This window comes from Diceros bicornis, chromosome 16, assembly GCF_020826845.1.
Source record: "Diceros bicornis minor isolate mBicDic1 chromosome 16, mDicBic1.mat.cur, whole genome shotgun sequence".
NCBI lineage: Eukaryota > Metazoa > Chordata > Mammalia > Perissodactyla > Rhinocerotidae > Diceros > Diceros bicornis.
The window spans coordinates 42,400,348-42,418,425 of NC_080755.1; the positions used below are offsets into that span (position 1 = coordinate 42,400,348).

Below are 18,078 nucleotides of genomic sequence, written 5' to 3' on the forward strand. Positions count from 1 at the left end.
ATCTGCATGAATGGCAAGAACAGATGGTTTCGGGAAGCAACACTGCTCACACAGTAACTGCTCACACAGCACAGATCCACTGAGCATCACGGTGAGTCAGACAGCAGTGCAGGGGGCTGGCACTGTGCAAGAACAAGGGTTGTGAAGTCAAACGGGGGCCAGCGCAGTGGGACAGCAGAACTGCCCTCCTTGCCTTTATGATGGTCATCTCATCCCGAAGGTTGTCGTATCTCTGCTCCAACCGCGAATATTCCTTCACGAGATTCTGGTACCGGGAACGCTCCTCCTCCAGCTCCTTCTTCATCAGGAGATTTTCCTTGACAGAGTTCTGGGCAAATTCATCTGGAAAGCAAGCACGCTAAGCTGCAGTTCTGCTTTCTGAATGGACTCCTCTACATGTACTGACTCATGCCTTCTGATTAATCTCTTGTTAAAAGGCTGCCCATGACAAGCTCCTGACATGGACACTTGAAGAGTTTATTCAGCTACCTCACCTACTGCAGAGCAAAGGGAAGCCTGTCACTGTGGCTTAAGTCTTCAGAGAGGGGGAATGACCACCTGCTCTTGGGGAAGTGGCAGGAGAAGCAGGCAACACACATGACAGCTCCTGCGGTTAATGCGCCGGCCTCTCTCCTGTGACCACTGTCACAGCAACTGGGGGCAGCACTCCTGGATGAACCAAGATTTTGTTCTAGAGTTTCTTCCCTATTCCTGATCTTTCAGGTTCTTGGAGTGCAGAGAGAGTAAAGGAGATTTGAGGAGATAAAGCCAGAGGTTAGGTTGGGGGAAGGAAGGAAGGGAAAAAGGTAACATGGATGGGCTTTTCCCCACCAAAACTTACTATTCATATCAGTGGAAAGAAACAATTTTTAAAGGGAAACTAAAAATACAAAGTTTTCAGCAAGATTTCCTGCTGGGTGGGACTGTGCACCTGGGTGGCTGGATTCTCTCGTGGTACAGGGGAGGAACGTGAGGATGGAAGAAAGGGAGCAATTTGTTAAGGCCACGCTAAGCCAGGTAAGAACTAGGGTCTGTGGACCTCCACTGCTCCTCTTCACTATAGCAGCACATGGGGGTGATTGCAGCCCAGGAGTCAGTGGGTGCTTGAGAGAGGTGACCTGGATATGACCCATGACCCTCTCTTAAGCAAACATTAACAGATGACCCACTGGGTAGAAGAAACCACGATAGGTACTATGGATGCTCAAGACAAATTTAAAAACACCAGTAATGACAACTCCTCAGTGCTTATTACATGTCAAGCACCATCCTAAGTGCTTCACGCTTCTGAGATCTGTTCCTTTATGTCCATTTTGCAGAGGAAGAAACTGAGGACTACAGTCATTAAGGGACTTGCTCGCAGCCACAAGGTACCACATAGTAGAGTCACTCTTTGAGTGCAGGTCTGCCTGACTCCAAATCCCATGCATTATGTCTTCCACTATGTTTGTGTCTCACTGCATTAAACTCTTGAAACCAAATGTCACAGCAGGATCTTAAAGATCACCCTTCTTCTTTTTCATCTCTCTTCTATTAAAGCCCTTTCCCCACTGCAGCATCTTGACTAACCGCGTGCTTGGTAAAGAGTCTTTGGGGAAAATCAGTGTGGAAAAGAAATTAAAACTCAAAATGAAAAATCAAGCACTCTGGTACTTACCTTTAGATTGGCACAGGATTTGGTTAAGCTGTTCTTTCTCATCTTTCAAGAGAGCATTTTCTTGCTCCAGGTCTGCAACTCGCTGAAAGAGAGAGCAACAGAGAAAAATGTTTCCCCTGTGAAGCTGCGCAAAGGAAAGGCTCCTTTTGTGAGGTTTGAATGTCAACTAGTTATGTTGAAATGCTCTTTTTATTTAAGAAAATTGAATCAACCAAAGCTGCTTTCATTTCAAGGGAAAAATTAGATACTGAAAGAAAAATCCCATTAAAACCAGATACATGAGATCACCATTGTTTATGGTTTTCCAGTACCTATGAAAAGTCTATACTGAGCTCACATGCCATGTTCAGGAACTGACAACGAGAACAGGCTTTCTGGCATTTGGTTGCTTGTCTTGGTAAATTTCAAGCTCTCAAATCTGAGTCTCAGGAAAGCCTGGAGCTCACAATGAAGAATTCTCCCTAGTCTTCATCCCACTTGCCCTTGCCTGTCTTACTGGACCAGCGCAGTCCAGGTGCTGGGAAAGGGGAGGAGACTTGCTATTAACACTCAACTAGGGTATAGGAATTTTATTCAATAAGGCTGCGAAAAAATAATTCCACAAATAAGCCAATCTATAAAGCACAGTACCCTGTGCTAGGTGTGGCAAAAGATGAGTAGCAAGACAGCCTCCCAGTTTTTGGTCTGAGTGACGAGCTTCTCCACACACTGTGCTCAATGACACAATGAACGACCTTACTCTCTGGTTCAAGAAATCAGTTCTGGCCATCTCTTGTATATTTTATGATCTAATCCAGGGAGGACTCTTCCCATCTTGTATAGAAAGAGCCTCAAAATGAAACCTTCAGTATAATAACACAACACTTAGTAACCAGCATGTGTACGGTAGCTGAGACTAGATGGTGACCTACTGGGATTGCTACCTAGGAGATTGGTGCACGGGATCGAGGAGCAGAGATGATCACACAGATCCCTGAGGACCCACCCACACTCCCATCAGAGAAACACCTTTCAAACTCTGCTCTACCCCTTTGGCAGTAAAACCAAGAAAAGAGGCCCCAGGGATTCTGGCTAAAGGGCAGAAGACTTTGTGAGGTTTGAATTTCAAGTGATTATGTTTAAATGCCATCTTTCTTCCCTTTCTCCTGGCTTTAAAGTTAAGTTTAAGGCACCAAGAGGTGAGTTAGGAGAACTGCTACCCCCACCCTCAGCATCACGTAGAAGGGGTCAAGAGAGAATTTCAACAAGGCTGGGGTCCAGGAGCAAGGTCAAGGTCCTCCCCTTAGGAACTCAGAAGACAGTGACTCCCATTTCAGTGGCTCAGCTCCTCTGGGGAGCTGCTGGCAGTCTGCAGGTGGCTTGCTCTCTAAGGCTGCACATAGAGAAATGTAGATACACAACCCTGTCGGGTTGTCTTGGAGCGTGCAAAAAGGCTCCAAGCACTTTGTCAATCCACCGATAACACGATCCAACTCCTTCAGATTTTAAGGAGTTTTAAATCTCCTTCAAAATGTGGCTTAAAATTACCTTCCAGGAAACTGTTCCTTCCTGGCTACAAGACACTGTGGGTCCTTTCCAACCTCTAAATTCAGACAGACTCAGTTTCTCTCATCAGTTTATCCGTGGCTGTGCTGCTGAGAGTTACAGGAATTAGGCCCTGACAAGCGTGTGCCATTCCGACACTACTCTAGGTTAAGAGCCACTGGTCTCATATCTATAGTCAGCAGATCCTTTCTCTGCCAAGTAGCCTATAAGCCCCATCGTGATCGGGGACTCTCTTTATAGACAGTCAGGCAAAGACGCATGTTCTGTCTCCCCACAGGATATCAAATGAGATAAGGCTGGCAAAAAGATATATGCATGTAACTATACCCAACTGTTACTCTTTGTTGACAATTTATTGTCTATTACAATTAAGGCAACTGATGGTTTGTGTCTACAGAGGCTAAACCTGGTGTGGTGGTGAGGGCAGATTTGGAAGAAAAAGCACTAACAGTGATGCCATTTATCATCAGAGGCTCCCACTTGCCAAGCCTAGTTCTGGCCTATGGGGTGACACAGGGCAAGGCTGTCATTCATCCATCAGACACTTCCTGACATGCTTCCCTGTGCCAACAGCCTTGCCAGGGGCTGGGGGATGCAAAATGAACCAGGATCAAGATAGCTGCCCTCAGCGAGTGTCCAGCCCAGCAGGGGTGAAGGACAAGTACATAACAGTAAGAAGACTGGTAAGGGCCGTGGCAGATTTCCATAAGGCAGGGTTTCTCAGTCTTGGCACTATTGACATTTTGGGCTGGGTAATTCTTTGTTGGAGGTTTCCCCGAGTACTAGTCACCCCCCAGTCTTCCTAGCTAGCTAGCATGTGGAGAGTTTGTTGGCAGACGTGGCAGGTGACAAACTTCTGCAGCCAAACAGCCTCCCTTTTGCTGTCAGGGATGTGCCTGCAGTATGAGATACTTAATAACACAGACCAGGCAGTGTGTTCCCCTCAGCATGATCAGTAACACCTTCACTAGATTTTGGGACTCATTAAACATCACTCAGGAACTCCATTTTTTGGAGGAGTCTTTTAACTCTTGCAGGCAATATTATTGGAAGTGTTTTACTTCTAAAAGGTTATTTGGGACAGATCATCAGAACACACACTGGGTTAAATCCTGTTACTATCCAGCTAATTTAGTCCCTGGTGTAAGATGAATGAAACAGATGCCCCAGCTCCACGCTCCAGAACTGCCTTGACCAGTTAATCTCTGGGGATACAATGCAGCTCTGGGCTTTTATTTTTGTTTTGTCTTGACTTATTTTTTCAAGTTGGGTATTTGCACTGTAAAAAGAGCCAACTGCAAGGTTTCTAGTAGAAAACCACAGGACAAGTGGATTGGATGATGCCTATCAGGAAGGGCTCATCTGCCCCCTGCTGTGTCCTGTGATCGCTGTCCTCGATGCTGTACCTACCATCTAATAGAAAGTTACAGGCGTGGCCCTTGGCAGGGACAGCACTTCTAACTCTGCAAAATCCTGTGAAGGGTTACTTGCCTGTTCTCTAAGAGTAAGGGAAATAAAGCATGAATACTCTATATAAATGGGAAGTTATTTAGTCAATGGGAAACGGGCCTAAGCAGAGAAGAGTAAGAAGAGTAGACAGACAGTGCACAGAAGCCTGTGCAGAAACGGAATCTGAACTCACCTGGGACACATGCCTGCGTTAGGCACATATACAAGTTAGAGAAATGAAACTGAGAGTGGGGCACTCTCTCAGTGCTGTAGGGAAGGGAAATGTCTGGCCCACCCATCGTTTGAAGAAGATCCCCAGAGGAGAGGCCAGCAGAATCCAGACCCCTGGCCCGGCCTCACGGCTGCTACTTTTGTTATTCAGCATCCGCTGTGCCAGGACACGGGGCTAGGAGTGAGGATGGAGTCCAGGTAGGTTACAGCAGAGCTCATGACCTCCATGAAATTATAGGCTAGTTGGGGGAATAATAAGCTAATGGTACCATCAACATTTGCTTTTAAGGAAACTGAGGCCCACAACAGTTAGAGAGCTTGCCAAAGGTCACCCAGCTTGGCAGGGGTACAGCTGGGCTTTGCCCTGAGCAGTACGGGTCCAAGCCCAGGCTCTTGACCACTATGCCACCCTGTGCCCTGATAGTCCAGAAGGCTGACACCTGAAGAACTGTAATGTCAATAGCCTAGAGCAGGTCTCAAATGATGGATTCCGACAGCAAGAGCTACAGGAAGGAGTTGAGGGCAGGAGGAAACTGGTGCGTGCTACAGGGACCAACTGCCTGAGACAATGGTTCATCATTCTGAAAGTTTTGTGGTTAATGTTGCCTTCAAGGTCAGGAGATTCTTCCTGATCTGACCCCACCGCCTCTCTGACCTCACCATCCTCCTGCCCTTGTCCTCCTCACTAACTCCACCTCAGCCCAGTGGCCTCCTTGTTGGTCCTCAAACCTGCCCAGCCTACTTCCCCTCAGGGCCTGTTACCTTTGTCACCTGCTCCCTAGAAATCCTCACAGCTCACCTCTGTCTCTGGTCATGGTAAATGAAACCGCACAGGTCACTCTCTACCCCCTCTACTCTGCTTTAAATTTTTTTATGGCATGTGATGGATAATTTGCATTTGATTCCTGTCTGTACATTCTCCAATAACCGCCAAATATTTAAGCTCCATAAGAATGAGCAAGATTTTTAAAAATTGTTCACTTTTGCCCCAGTGAGTAGAACAGCATCTAACACATACAGGCACACAACAAATATCTGTTGCATGAATGCAGGGCCATGAGCTTCCATGATTTCTGCAGTGAGACAGTGTCCTTCCACAGAGATGGGGTGGAGGTCCTCTTTCTAAGAACCATCAGCCACCTTATGAGCCACGAATCCTGAAGCCATGGAGAACACAGCTCCGAGTCTTAGTTGGCACAAGAAGTCCTGCTCTGCCTCTCTGGGGAAAAGACTCGCAATATTCCATTGTGAGAATCCCACCACCCCACAGTCAGATCTCTCTGCTACTATTTGGAAAAACCCCAAACCTTTATATTGGAACCAACTAGCAACTGGTGGTTCTGTGACAGAAGACACGATACAATGCACAACTCCAACCGTGCCAGATGGAATGCTCTGGGCCTGGGGGCTGCTCTTCATCCCACACCAGTGCCAAGTACCCTTGCTCAGAGCCAGGCATCTGGCTGTGAGCTGCTCTTCCTCACCCACCTGCAACCCTGTACCAAGCCAGGCCTCGCTGGCCCCACCAAGCAGGTTCAGACCTTCTGACCAGATTCTGGATAATGAGCCATTGCCTCTGTGCCAAGGCCGGCTCTAGGAGCCATGTCTCTTTCATCAAAGACACAGAACAGCTGAGCTGTACAAAACAGCATAGCTGCACAAGCCAGTCAGGATAGGGATCACTGATAGCTTTAAAAAAGAACAAAACACACACATCGCATAGGCTAAAAGGAAGAGACTAAAGGTCAGGTGCGGACTGCTCTGGGGAGAGGCCACAACAACGGATACCTCTTATAGGAAGGGTGTCAGCTAACTTACACGGTTGGAGTGGGGGGGCTGCCCCAGGCTCTGTGGACACAGGGGTGAATTCCTGCCCCCAGAGAGACCTGGCCTCCCACAGCCCAAGGCAGTGTAGCCACGTGGCCTGATAATGAATATTGTCAGGTGGGGAGCCCAGAGTTTTCCAGGTTGCCAGTTCCAGTACAACACTTGCAGACAGAAATATCAAATGCATTAATTAAACATTTACTAGCGGTCGGCTCCCTCACTATGCTTCGCCTGTCTCATCAATCTTGCTCAAGGCAGAGCAGGCCCCTGGACAAGCCCGAGAGGGAACCAATTGTGTGATTATTCAGCATTTGTTGAGACTGGGCATGGTGCCTTGATAAATATTAAACCCTGACTAGGCACAGAAGACGAAGGGGAAAAAAAAAGCCAGCCCCGCTACCCGCCTCCCACCCAACCACCAGAATAAAAAGGTTTTAGAGACCCTAGGGAAGGAGGAAATTTTGCTTCCACTTTTCCTCTTCTTGGAAGAGGTGGACACTGCACTTAATGCATCATCTTCAGCCAGGTTCTTCTCAAGTTACTAACTTGGGATTTGCCTGTGTTTGGAGATCGGAAGGTGCTCTGCCTCCGCACCTATTCTTCCCCTTCTCGCAGTGTCCTTGAGTTTTTTTCTTGCCAGTTCCAAGCTCTCATTTTATTTAAGACCTAGGTCAACGCACTCCTAGGAAATGGTAACTATGTTTTTCAAGGAGAAGAGGAGGGAGTCGCTTCTCTGTTTTGCTCTGCTGAAGAATATTTTCGTTATTATAAACCCTTAGGCTCCCTTGCAAGGAGACTTGGATATTTTAAAAGCGTTCTGAGTCCCCAAATCACAGTACCCAAGGGGAAGCAGAGAAAGAGGCTGGGGAGTTGACGAGTCAAGTGGAGACAGGAGACACCCCGGTTTTGTGAGTCCACTGGGTGAAGACACTTCCTGTGGTCTCATCTGACCAGCACGCACATGCAGGAACGGGCTTTTCTTTCCTCCCAGGGTCACCAACGTCAGGAGTTTCCAGTTCTAAGCTTGGCCCCTTCTCTCTGCCTTTGGATCGCATCTTCTTGTTTTTTATTCACATAGATGGGTAACCATCCATCTGTTCTCAAGGGTCAATGGACAAGTGTGGAATGTCATGGTTTGTAGGTTACAAGCTTGTAGCTACATTTTAACAGGAGTTTCCTAGCACCACATGCTTTATCCCAAAGAATGAAGTCCACTTCAGGCCTTGTGCTGGGTGAGCTGCAGGTTTATCTGGGCAACTGGGCAACACACGGTGGGGGGGTGGGGGTGCTTTCCTGTGCCAGGCTGCTTGCACCGGGAAGTCCCATATCTCACTTTCTTCATCACCTAATCCCCATGTGGATCCCATCTCTGACCCTTGGGAAATCCCCAAGATTTGGGGAAATCAGTGGCTGACGGTGCTGAAGTTCTGCCTGGACAGGAAGATGAGGTAAGCAAACCCAACAGGAGCTGGCTCTGCAGGCTTTCATTTCAAATGGCAGACTGCATGTTTCCCAGCTGTGACTGAGGGCTCAGCCCAGGAGAAGGTAATGGGGCAGAGGAAGAGAGAAGCACTATAGAGCAGGGCTGAGGTCCTTTTTCCTTCTAGAAGCCATCAAATACAATCTCATGGAGCTGGCCAGATGCAAGTCCAGAAGGGGCCTTAGAGATGATCTAGACCAACGTTTTTCTTTTTAAAACAGATGAGGTAACTACCGCCAGTGAGATTTCCCACATGCGCTTAGTCATGGCAGAGCAGGGATGAGAATCTGGAAATTCTGATGTCTACCCCAGGATCCTTTCTATGGAAGCATTTGGCCTGCCCCAATTTTTAAACGCTGCAAGTTGTTATTCCAACATTAGGAACACTGAATCCTTCCCTCCTTAGATTCTCAACCCATTCCAACTCTCTAGTGATGGATAGGTACCAATCAAGTGGGCAACGTGTTATGTGGCCTGTGGGTCATTGTAGAGATGCAGGAGAGGGTAGCTGTGTCCCAGGTCTGTGGAAGGCTCTCCAGTTGCACATGGTACTTCCCTGTTTGGAAAACTATTTGGGGAGTGGAGAAGGGAATATCTGTATCCTGACTTTTGAGATAGGGGCATGCGGGCCGATCCCAAGAAGTACTATTTTATAGGGAGAGTAAACTTCCAGAGCACACCAACCAGAGTGGGCAAGTCAAGCTGAAACTATCAACACTTAAACTTGAGGCAAATTCCGATGATTTATTATGGATAGGGATGTCTAGAGGTTGCCTGTAATCCTTGCAGGCAACATCAAGAAGAAAAGCCACTATCTCTGTATCATCTCTTTCGCCAACAAGGACTCAGGCCACAGAGCTGACTCGGTGGCTAATTCTAGACTGTCAGTAAGATGCCCAAAGCCAGCCATTGTGCCTCCCTCTCAGGGGAGGACAAAGTGTTCAGTTAGTGGCACAAACTCAATCAACACTTGTTAGGTGAATGGACACATGCTTGTGGGGGTCCCCCAAAGCATGGGCACTTTATGCCTAAGTGCAGAGGGATGGTCAGTCTGTGAGCACGAGCCCCAGTAAAGTTCACGGCAATTTCACAGCTTGAAGAAGAAACTGCCTGAGAGAGGGAGCTGTAAGTCAGCCCACCACCAAGCCGCCCCCTCTGGCCTCACCATACCTTTCTCAGCTCATCCTTCTCCCTGGTATGGGCGTCCTCCAGGATCTTGCGCTCTGAGTGGGCCCTCTGCAGCTCAGTCCGCAGGCTCTCGAGCTCCTCCTGCAGCCTCAGGCTGCTGTCCCCACCTTGGCTCTGCTGGTAGTGGGCCAGTTCCTTCTTCAGCGTCTCCACCTCCACCTCGTGTGTGGACCTGACCGTCAACAGCTTCTCCGACAGCATCTTGAACTCTTTGTTCTGCGGACAGCAAATAGGGAGAGGGAGAAGAGGCGGACAGCAAGGTTATTTGGGCAGGAAAACACATGAAGGCAATTAAAAAAGGGGTTTCCAAGGTGGAACGAAATCTCAATCACTGCATGCTTGAGTGCTTTCCTGGCATCTCACCCACTAAACTCTGTTGTGAGTCTAGGAGAAATACAGGAAAACAAAAACACCAATTCTGACGTGCAAGGAGTGTTCACAAGCAGCGGCAGAGCTGGATGCTGGCTGACAGCAGTCAGCTTTCCATGCCCGGCTGGACAGATCTCACACTTTGATTTTAGGTTGTGGGAACCATGTAGCTGGCTTCTCGAGTCTGCAGTTTTTGCTTTGTAGGTTTCCCTGCTCTTTCACACGAGGCCCTCCTGCCCTTGGCCTCGCTGCACACAGAGCTGCAACCTAATCACTGGCTCTGAGACAAAGGACCCCTTCAGCATCCCCTTTTCCAAGGAGGCCTCCATGGGGCCTCAAGATCCCTCTCACCACCTGTCAGCTTACCATAAGACTCTGACTCCGGGAACTGATGCCCTGGCAGAATCCGTCCATGCCGTGCCCCTGCAGCCTGGGTACCCAGTCATGTACCCACTCAAGCGATAGGTAAGTGAGAAGCATTCCCTGTGTGCCTGATACAGGTGTGGAGGGGAACTGGGAAGTGGACTGCAGATGAGCTCACACAGAGGAAGCACTGAGGACCTGGGGCTGGTGACAAGTGCTGGCGTACACATGGGCAGAAACGGGTGCCGCAGGAGTTGAAAGCATCAGCTGAAAGTGGCAGCGGGGAAAGTGGAGAGGAAGAAAAAGGGGTCTCCAGATAATCAATCAAGCAACAGTCACTGATTATTCTTCATTGCTGTTCTCTGCAGAAGCTCCAAGTAGAGCAGAGCTATTGGCTACAATACCAATAAGCTAGGGCATCAGCAATCAATTACTAATTCATATCAGAAATTAGGCTTCATGGAAAGCAGTGAGGAGCAGCGACAGAAGGGCTGTTGGACCCAGTACACCACGCACACCATGGGACCTCAAGGCTGAGACCTGCTGTCGCTGTCCAAGCAGTACATTTTCTGCATTGATATAGCACACAGAGATCCTCCCACAGTCCATGGAAATCTCCCAGTTACAACCTGATAAGCCCTCATGTCTCAACTGGAAGTCAGCCTTGATCTAAGTAATCATAAATAAGAAATGTAATTAAGCACCATCTGTTTAAAAAAACCTAATACCGTCTATACTGCCCACTCTGCTCTAGGTCCACCCTGGAGGGTGAAGGGTCTCTACACAAGGGGAGTGGAGTTCAAGGAGGAAACATCTGCCAGACTAGCCACCTTGACTTTGCTATGCTCTGGAAGTGACATTCAGCCCAACTGTCACCTCCAGGTGGCACAGCCTGGGTAAGAGCCTCCCCCCAAGACTCCCCCACGAGAAGGGGGAGGACTGAGCTTCTGGGGTCTCTAGATAAAGTTGGTGTAGGGTACAGAAAGAGGCACAAATGCGGTGGTGGCGGGGACAGTGGCACATCCTGCTACCCTGAAAGATTCTCAGGGAGAACTATGTTTTGTGGATAGGCAGATGACAGCATCCTACTATGGACAAAAATGACAGTCACGGAACCTGATACAAAGACAGTGTGTCTGGAAGGCCAGCTCTTTGCTGGCCCTGATAATCAGGCTGAGAGCAGGCTCAAGAAAGTCAGGAGTTAAGAGTGGCTGGAGCCAGACCTGTGTTCAGATCCCAGCTCCCTCCTTGTTCAGCTGCGTTATGTCTGATCAGGTCATTCTACCTCTCTGTGCCCTGGTTTCCCCATTTGTAAAAGAGGGATAACAGTAACTCCTTCGTCATAGGATTGGTATCAAGATTCAGGGAGTTCATACGCTCAGCCGGTGCCTGGCACACAAGAAGTGCTATCTTCATTGTTAGCTCTCCAGGGAGTCCCTTGGAGAGATGCTCTGAACTCTTTGCTGGCCGCCTGGTGTCTGGGTGAGGCGATTCCTAACAGCAGAACCTGGGCAGCTCCTTATTTCATCATCACTGGCATCCAAAAATAATCACTGGGGTTCACCGCAGCTGTCCATTTTGTTTTCTCGATGTATGATTTCAGAAAGGAAGACCTCAGAAGGGCCCAGTGTTTCCTGCCTCATCTTCACACCTGTACGTGCCTATGGCTGTGCAGCCAAGCCTGGCACAGGGTGGTGTGGGGCACTTGCTCCCTCATAGACCCCAGAAACCCTCCTGTGATGGCAGGCTAAGCTCCCCAGAGCTGCCTCTATCAGTGTGACCTGGAGACCTGGCCAGCTCTGTCCTGAACCAGTGAGGGCCTTTTCTTGATGCCAGGGGGATGAAGATTTCTAAACAGACCCGTTCTCCTTGGGCTCCTCAGACATCCTGAGAGGATGCTCATTCTGCCTCTACTGCCAAAGGGGATAGATCTGTTCTCAACTGGCAACAAGGAACCTGTCTGAGAAGGTAACTTGAGACTCCTGCTATTTGTGACTTTTTCAAAAGCTCATTTTTTCTCTCAAAGGTTTGCTTAGGCAAGATCTTTTTTATGCTTGAAATGTTTCCCCCGCCTGAAGGATATGGCATCCACCTGTTCCTCCAGTCAGGGATCCCCGGGCCCCTGCTGGCATCTATAACACTTCTGTGTAAACCAGAAAAGGCAGCACCTCCAGGGGGTAAGCTCCACAGAGCTGCCCCTATGGGCGGACACAGCCCCAGGGGTGCACAGCCTGGAACAGAGGACATCCCTTCCTCAGGGCAGCACTGCATCAGGGCTCACGGTCAGGTGAGCAGAGTGTGGGCTGGATTTCAGCCCCACTTGTCCGTATAGCCAGTTACCCCATGCAGAGCACAATGTGCAGGGCTCTACACAAGAGGCTCTGAGTGGTTCCCAATCAAGGGTCTACAGACTCCTGGGGGGAGGGGGGAAAGTCACTCTAAGACAGTCTGCATCCTGGAAAATAACACCTTCCACTGACAGTACTCGCACTTACTGGGCGCTTACTACGGGGCAGGCACTGGACTACATTATTCACATATATTAATTCATTCACTCACAAAAATCTAGTAAGGCTTATTTACATCCCCATTTCATAGTTGAGAAAACTGAGGCACAGAAGGCCAAAAAGCTGTGACTTGTAACATACCATTTTTCAAATGGATGTGGATGCTCTTGTGAGTCATAAAATATTAATTTAACATATTTACTGAGTGCATACTAAGTACACTAAGTCAAACTGATTTAAAAGGCTACTGACTGAATCCTTATGGTTGTGTCATTTTTTCAGAAAAAATATATTTAAATATAGCCTTATACTCATAAAGGTCTAAGAAACTTGACATTCATTATAAAAAAAATTGTAGGTGTAACTGGCCTAGTCACTCTACATGCTGTGCTTGAATAAAGCCAGACTGGTAGAGAGCTGAGTCCACAGGTTATGTCATTTTGGCCGAAAAATGTCACACCACAGGCCTACACCAGGGACACTGTAAGAAATGGTCCTAGGAACTGTCATTGTATTTATCGCTGAAGAATACTGTGCAGGATGTGGCTTAATACATCACAGATGATGAAAACCCACAGGAAAACATCTCAGCACCAGGGACAGCTCCGATCATCCTAAACTATTTTATTTCTCTTTCAACAACTCTCAAGCGATCCTATTTCCTTCTTTGTTGTTTCATTGGGAACTTGGTGCCAATTTTGTGTTTCTCTAGTTGGGCGCACAAAACCTTAGGGATGCATTTTGGGTGCCAACCTTACCCTGCTTTTATCTTAGTTTCCTCCTTCACTGACTTCTTGGCAGCGAGGAGTTTTCTAAAAAGCTCTCTCTGGTGATTCTACAGTGCAGCCTGGGCTTGGGAACCACTACTTTAGCCACAGCAGGGTATTGGCGAATTTTTGAGGTGGAAGTTACCTTACAGATCTCAGGCCGATCCCCTCTGAAGAACACAACGCCCAGTTAGAGATTCAGCCATAATCCCAAGCAGTCAGCACTGGCTGCAAGTATAATTGAGGCAGAACTCAGGCCTCTGTCCAGCTGGGGCTTTGTCTGCTACCCCATGCTGCTCTGACAAATACTTTGGGATGCCTTCGCCTCTGTCATTCCTGGCACACGTGTATCGTCTTCTTCTGGCTTAAGAATCCTTGTGCATCAAGGGAGCAGCCACCCGAGTTGTCTCCAGGCATTATAGAGAGAACTGAAACCCATTCGCTTCCAAGCGGCTGGCCCCATCTGCTAAGAGACTGGGCTAAATCAAGAATCTGAAGAGCTGGTGCCGCACATTATGCTGAAGCCTCCTCTCACGACAGAGTGCCAAGCACGTTATTTGACACCAGCCACACACCCCACCGTAAAAGGCCAGCCAGTCCAAGGAGGATGCTGTTTGTATGAGAATGAACCCAAAACAAGGCTAAGAGTCTCCCCTGGACTGACGAATTCTCACATGTCCCAAGAGACTCCCAATGGGCAGATAACTTACAATTTGGTTGGATGTGGCAGAACGTACCTTGGAACCAGACTGCCAAGTTTCAATCCCAGCTGTGCTACTTACTAGCTGTGTGACCTTGGGAAGGCTACCTAACCTCTCTGTGCCTCAGTTTAAAATGGGAATAATATTACCTCATAGGGTTGTGGTGAGGATGAAAGGAGCTAATATATAAGAACAGTGCCTAAGAGTACGTGCCTGGCACATACTCGGGCAACATGGGGAGGGGTGCAAGAAAGCAAGATCCAATCCACTCCTCCTGCGTCTTCTGATCACTCTCTGCTTGCAGGGCACCCTGCCCAGGGTGGGTAACACCTGTTACCACTCACAGATGTTTGCCAAGCAGGAAGCTTAAGGCAAAAAGCTCTTTTTAAAAATAGGCTTTTAAAATCTGCTTCTCTTTGATGTTCAATCACATGGATTGTAAAATATCAGATTTATTTTTAACCTCCCAAATCTCTTCAGGAATCAGCAATGCCAAGGCAGGGCCCTCGGGCTGGGAACCCAGGGGAGGCTGGCGGTACACAGGGCTCCTTGAGGGTGCAGTGGTGCCAACAAGGCGTACTCGTTCCTCTAACTATATACTTTGCTTGGTAGGTTAAGTAGCAAAATTTGACCATGCAAATGTCTTTTCTGGACAGATATCAACAGCCACAATAATAATAATAATAAAAATGTGGTTGTCTTTGTGTTTGCAGTTTTCAAATGGCTGGTCCCAGAGACCAGACCTTCTCCTTTCTGTCCTGTCCCTCTGAGCGGCTGTGCCTTCCCCCTGACCTGGCCTGTCACTGCAGGCCGACCAGGGGTAGGTACCCAGGATCCTCTACCCTGCACTGAACTTTCTGTCTTGTTTCCCACTAAGGAGCCAAGCCAATCCAGACACCCTGAAGAACTCAGAGAGAGAACATAAACATCCAGGCTGACGGTCTCTTCTCGTGAAGCCTGGTCTTTGGCAAGAGCAGAGAAGCAGGAACATTTTACCGCTATGTGTGCACTGCTTTTGGGCTCCTGTTCGGGGCAGCTGGCTTAGGTATAAAATGGCTCATTTATTTTCTTGCCCTATTGGGATCTTGAGAAGCTGAAAAAATGCCTAGCATAGAAGAGGGTCAATAAAACCAAGTGACCTCCAAGGCAGTGCCTAGTGGCCCCAAGTCTAATTCTCCCTCTTCTTCACACCCTGACACCACGCACAGTTTGTGTTCTCTCCCTCCCTCTCCCCTTTCCTCTCTCAGGAGGTACCTGAAACCCTCTGGGGCACTGCAGAAGCCTTCTCCTGTGGTCACCTTAATACCCCACATGAGCAAAGTGACAGTCAGCCTGCTTTCAAGTCTGGGAACCCACCTTGGCAAGTACACTGGAAAGGAACGACAGTTTAGTGATGTTTGGGGTTAAAAAACTAGCAACACCCTCATTATGGCTGTGGGATCGGACAGACCTGGGTTGGCATGCTGGTTCTAGAAATTTCTAGTTCTGCGACCTTGGCAAGGTACTCGATGTCCCTGACCCATATTTTGCTCATCTGTAAAATGATCTCACAAAGTAGTGTGAGGATCAAATGAGAGTGAACACAGAACACCATCAAAGGGCCAGGCACATAGCAGGAGCTCAGAAAATCACTAGAGTAGTGATGCTGTTGGCCTCATCGGCATCACAGGATTGTTTCCTCGTGATACAACATCCAAGGTGTGTCAAAGTATCCTCTGTTCACCCAGCCTAACAAAGCACTCAAAACAGTCAAGCACCAAATAAAGTTGAAGAGAAGGAGAGAGGAGGATCGGCCACCTGGGTCACTGAAAAGTGGGTGAATGGGTGTGTGTGCATGCACATGTGCGTGCCTCATCTTTTCAACCTGATAGAGGGCACCGAGTGCACTCTGCTTGTCTTGGATCCCTCATGGTACCATGCACAATACCCCACACCTGCAGGGACTTGATCAATGACTTGTCACTTGTGTGACTGGCTGATGTGGGAAGGTGGCTAGGGTAGAAAAACAGGAAAAAGCTTAATCTCAATAATGAAGGTAAGCATTTCCTGAGTTTCCCATTGAGTACCAGGCCCTTTGTACATGTAGGATCACTCACCCTTCTTGCAGCCCTATCAGCCCCATTTTATGGATAAGAAAACTGAGGCTCAGAGTGGTCAGGTCACTCACTCAACTTTTAAGCAGCAGGTTAAACTTGAATTGGATTCTTTCTGATTCTCAAGCAAGTGCTCTTCCCTTGCCACACAAGGCAACAGAGGCGGAGGAGCCACGTGGGGAAGAACACACACTCTAGACCCAGACAGCTGGGGTTCAAATTGGGGCCCTGCCACTGTCACCTGGGTGATTTGAGGAAGCCACTTGCCCTCTCAGTTTCCTCGCTTGTGAAAAAAAAAATATAAAAAAAGGCGGATGATACTATTTACCCTTTGAGGCTGTTGTGAGGATTAAACAAATTAATACAAAGCGTGAGGACAGCGGCTGGCACACAGTGAACCCCCATAAATGCCAGCTATTGTTATGACACCATGCTGTTGCTGTGAAGGCAGGGAAACATGACTTTGGGCTAACGCATTAGCTTCCTCTTGCTGCTGTAACAAATTCCCACCAAGTCAGTGGCTTGAAACAATACAAATCTGTTATCATACAGTTCTGGAGGTCAGAAGACTGAACGGGGTCAGCAGGACTGTGTTCCTCCTGGAGGCTCTAGGGGAGAATCCATTCTATTGCCTTTTCCAGTTTCCAGAGGCTGCCTGCATTCCTTGGCTCATGGCCCCGATCACTCCAATCTCTGATTCTGTCATCGCATCTCCTTCTCCGAATCTGACCCTTCCGCTTCTCTCTGATGAGGACCCTGTGAGTACACTGGGCCCACTCGAATAACTCAGGATTATCTCTCCACCTCAAGATCCTCAACTTAATCACATTTGCAAAGTCCCTTTTGCAATGTAAGGTAACATGGTCACAGGCTCTGGGGATTAGGACATGGACACCTTTGGGGGCCGTTATTCCGTCTGCCATAGTCGTAGCCATTCCTGCCGAGTGGAACGATACCCTGAGGACATCTGTGCTCTCTTGGGTCCTGGCATGTGCAGTTCCCTGAGGAAGCTGTGGGGCTCTCTCAAATATGCCCTTCGAGTCCCATCACAGCCCCCAGCCCCTAGGTGAGGGCTCCGCACACCGACCTGGTCGTCGAGCCTCCGCTGCAGCTGGACCACCTTGTTCTCCATGCCCACGTTGAGGCGTTTCAGGTGCTCTGCTGAGCGGGCCTCAATCTTGAGGGCCTTCAGCTCCTGCTTGGCCTTGAGCCTCCGGAAGGCACACTGGATGACAATGGCCGCACCCCGCAGCTGCTGGAAGCGTCTGTGTGCCATCCAGCCCCGCGCGTGCTTCTGGATGACGGTGGCCTTGCGCTCCCTGAGGACCTGCGGGGGGGACAAGCACTCACCTGGTGGGTTTGCACTGCAGGACAGGAACAAGGGAGGCTCACATGCTGCCCAGACGAGGTGACAACCAAGGTCAGCCTTGGTTCTAGGAGATACATGCCGCCCTAAGACCTGAGCTCTGGTGGCCATTTGTTTTATTTTATTTATTTATTTATTTTTTTAATTAATTTTATTTATTTTTTCCCCCAAAGCCCCAGTAGATAGTTGTATGTCATAGCTGCACATCCTTCTAGTTGCTGTATGTGGGACGCAGCCTCAGCATGGCCGGAGAAGCGGTGCATCGGTGCGCGCCTGGGATCCGAACCCGGGCCGCCAGCAGCGGAGCGCGCGCACTTAACTGCTAAGCCACGGGGCCGGCCCCGGCCATTTGTTTTATGAACAAGTTTTAACTAGTTTAACTAGTACCTGCAGGGAATCAGCTGTCAAACTCTTGTTTTCAGCTTTTTTTTTACTTTTTGTTTCATTGGTTAGGAAACCACAGTCTAAAAACCTCAACGTTGGAGGGGCCTAAAGATTATCCAGCTGATATCACCCCCTTCAACAGAGTCAGATT

The 18,078-nt window shown here is 48.6% G+C and overlaps 1 protein-coding gene across 2 annotated transcripts in view; it reads right to left on the reverse strand.

The window, feature by feature from the left end:
- MYO5B (myosin VB) overlaps window positions 1-18,078 on the reverse strand; it is a 338,131-nt gene that overhangs the window by 45,673 nt on the left and 274,380 nt on the right. Inside the window, exons 21-24 of one of the 2 annotated variants that reach the window (XM_058557083.1) lie at window positions 17,265-17,504; window positions 9,360-9,593; window positions 1,658-1,739; window positions 194-342 (exon numbers count right to left, since the gene is read on the reverse strand). In XM_058557083.1, coding sequence (XP_058413066.1) covers window positions 194-342; window positions 1,658-1,739; window positions 9,360-9,593; window positions 17,265-17,504 — 705 coding nt within the window. The remainder of the gene's footprint in view (window positions 1-193; window positions 343-1,657; window positions 1,740-9,359; window positions 9,594-17,264; window positions 17,505-18,078) is intronic. The other variant, XM_058557084.1, reaches the window with a different exon arrangement.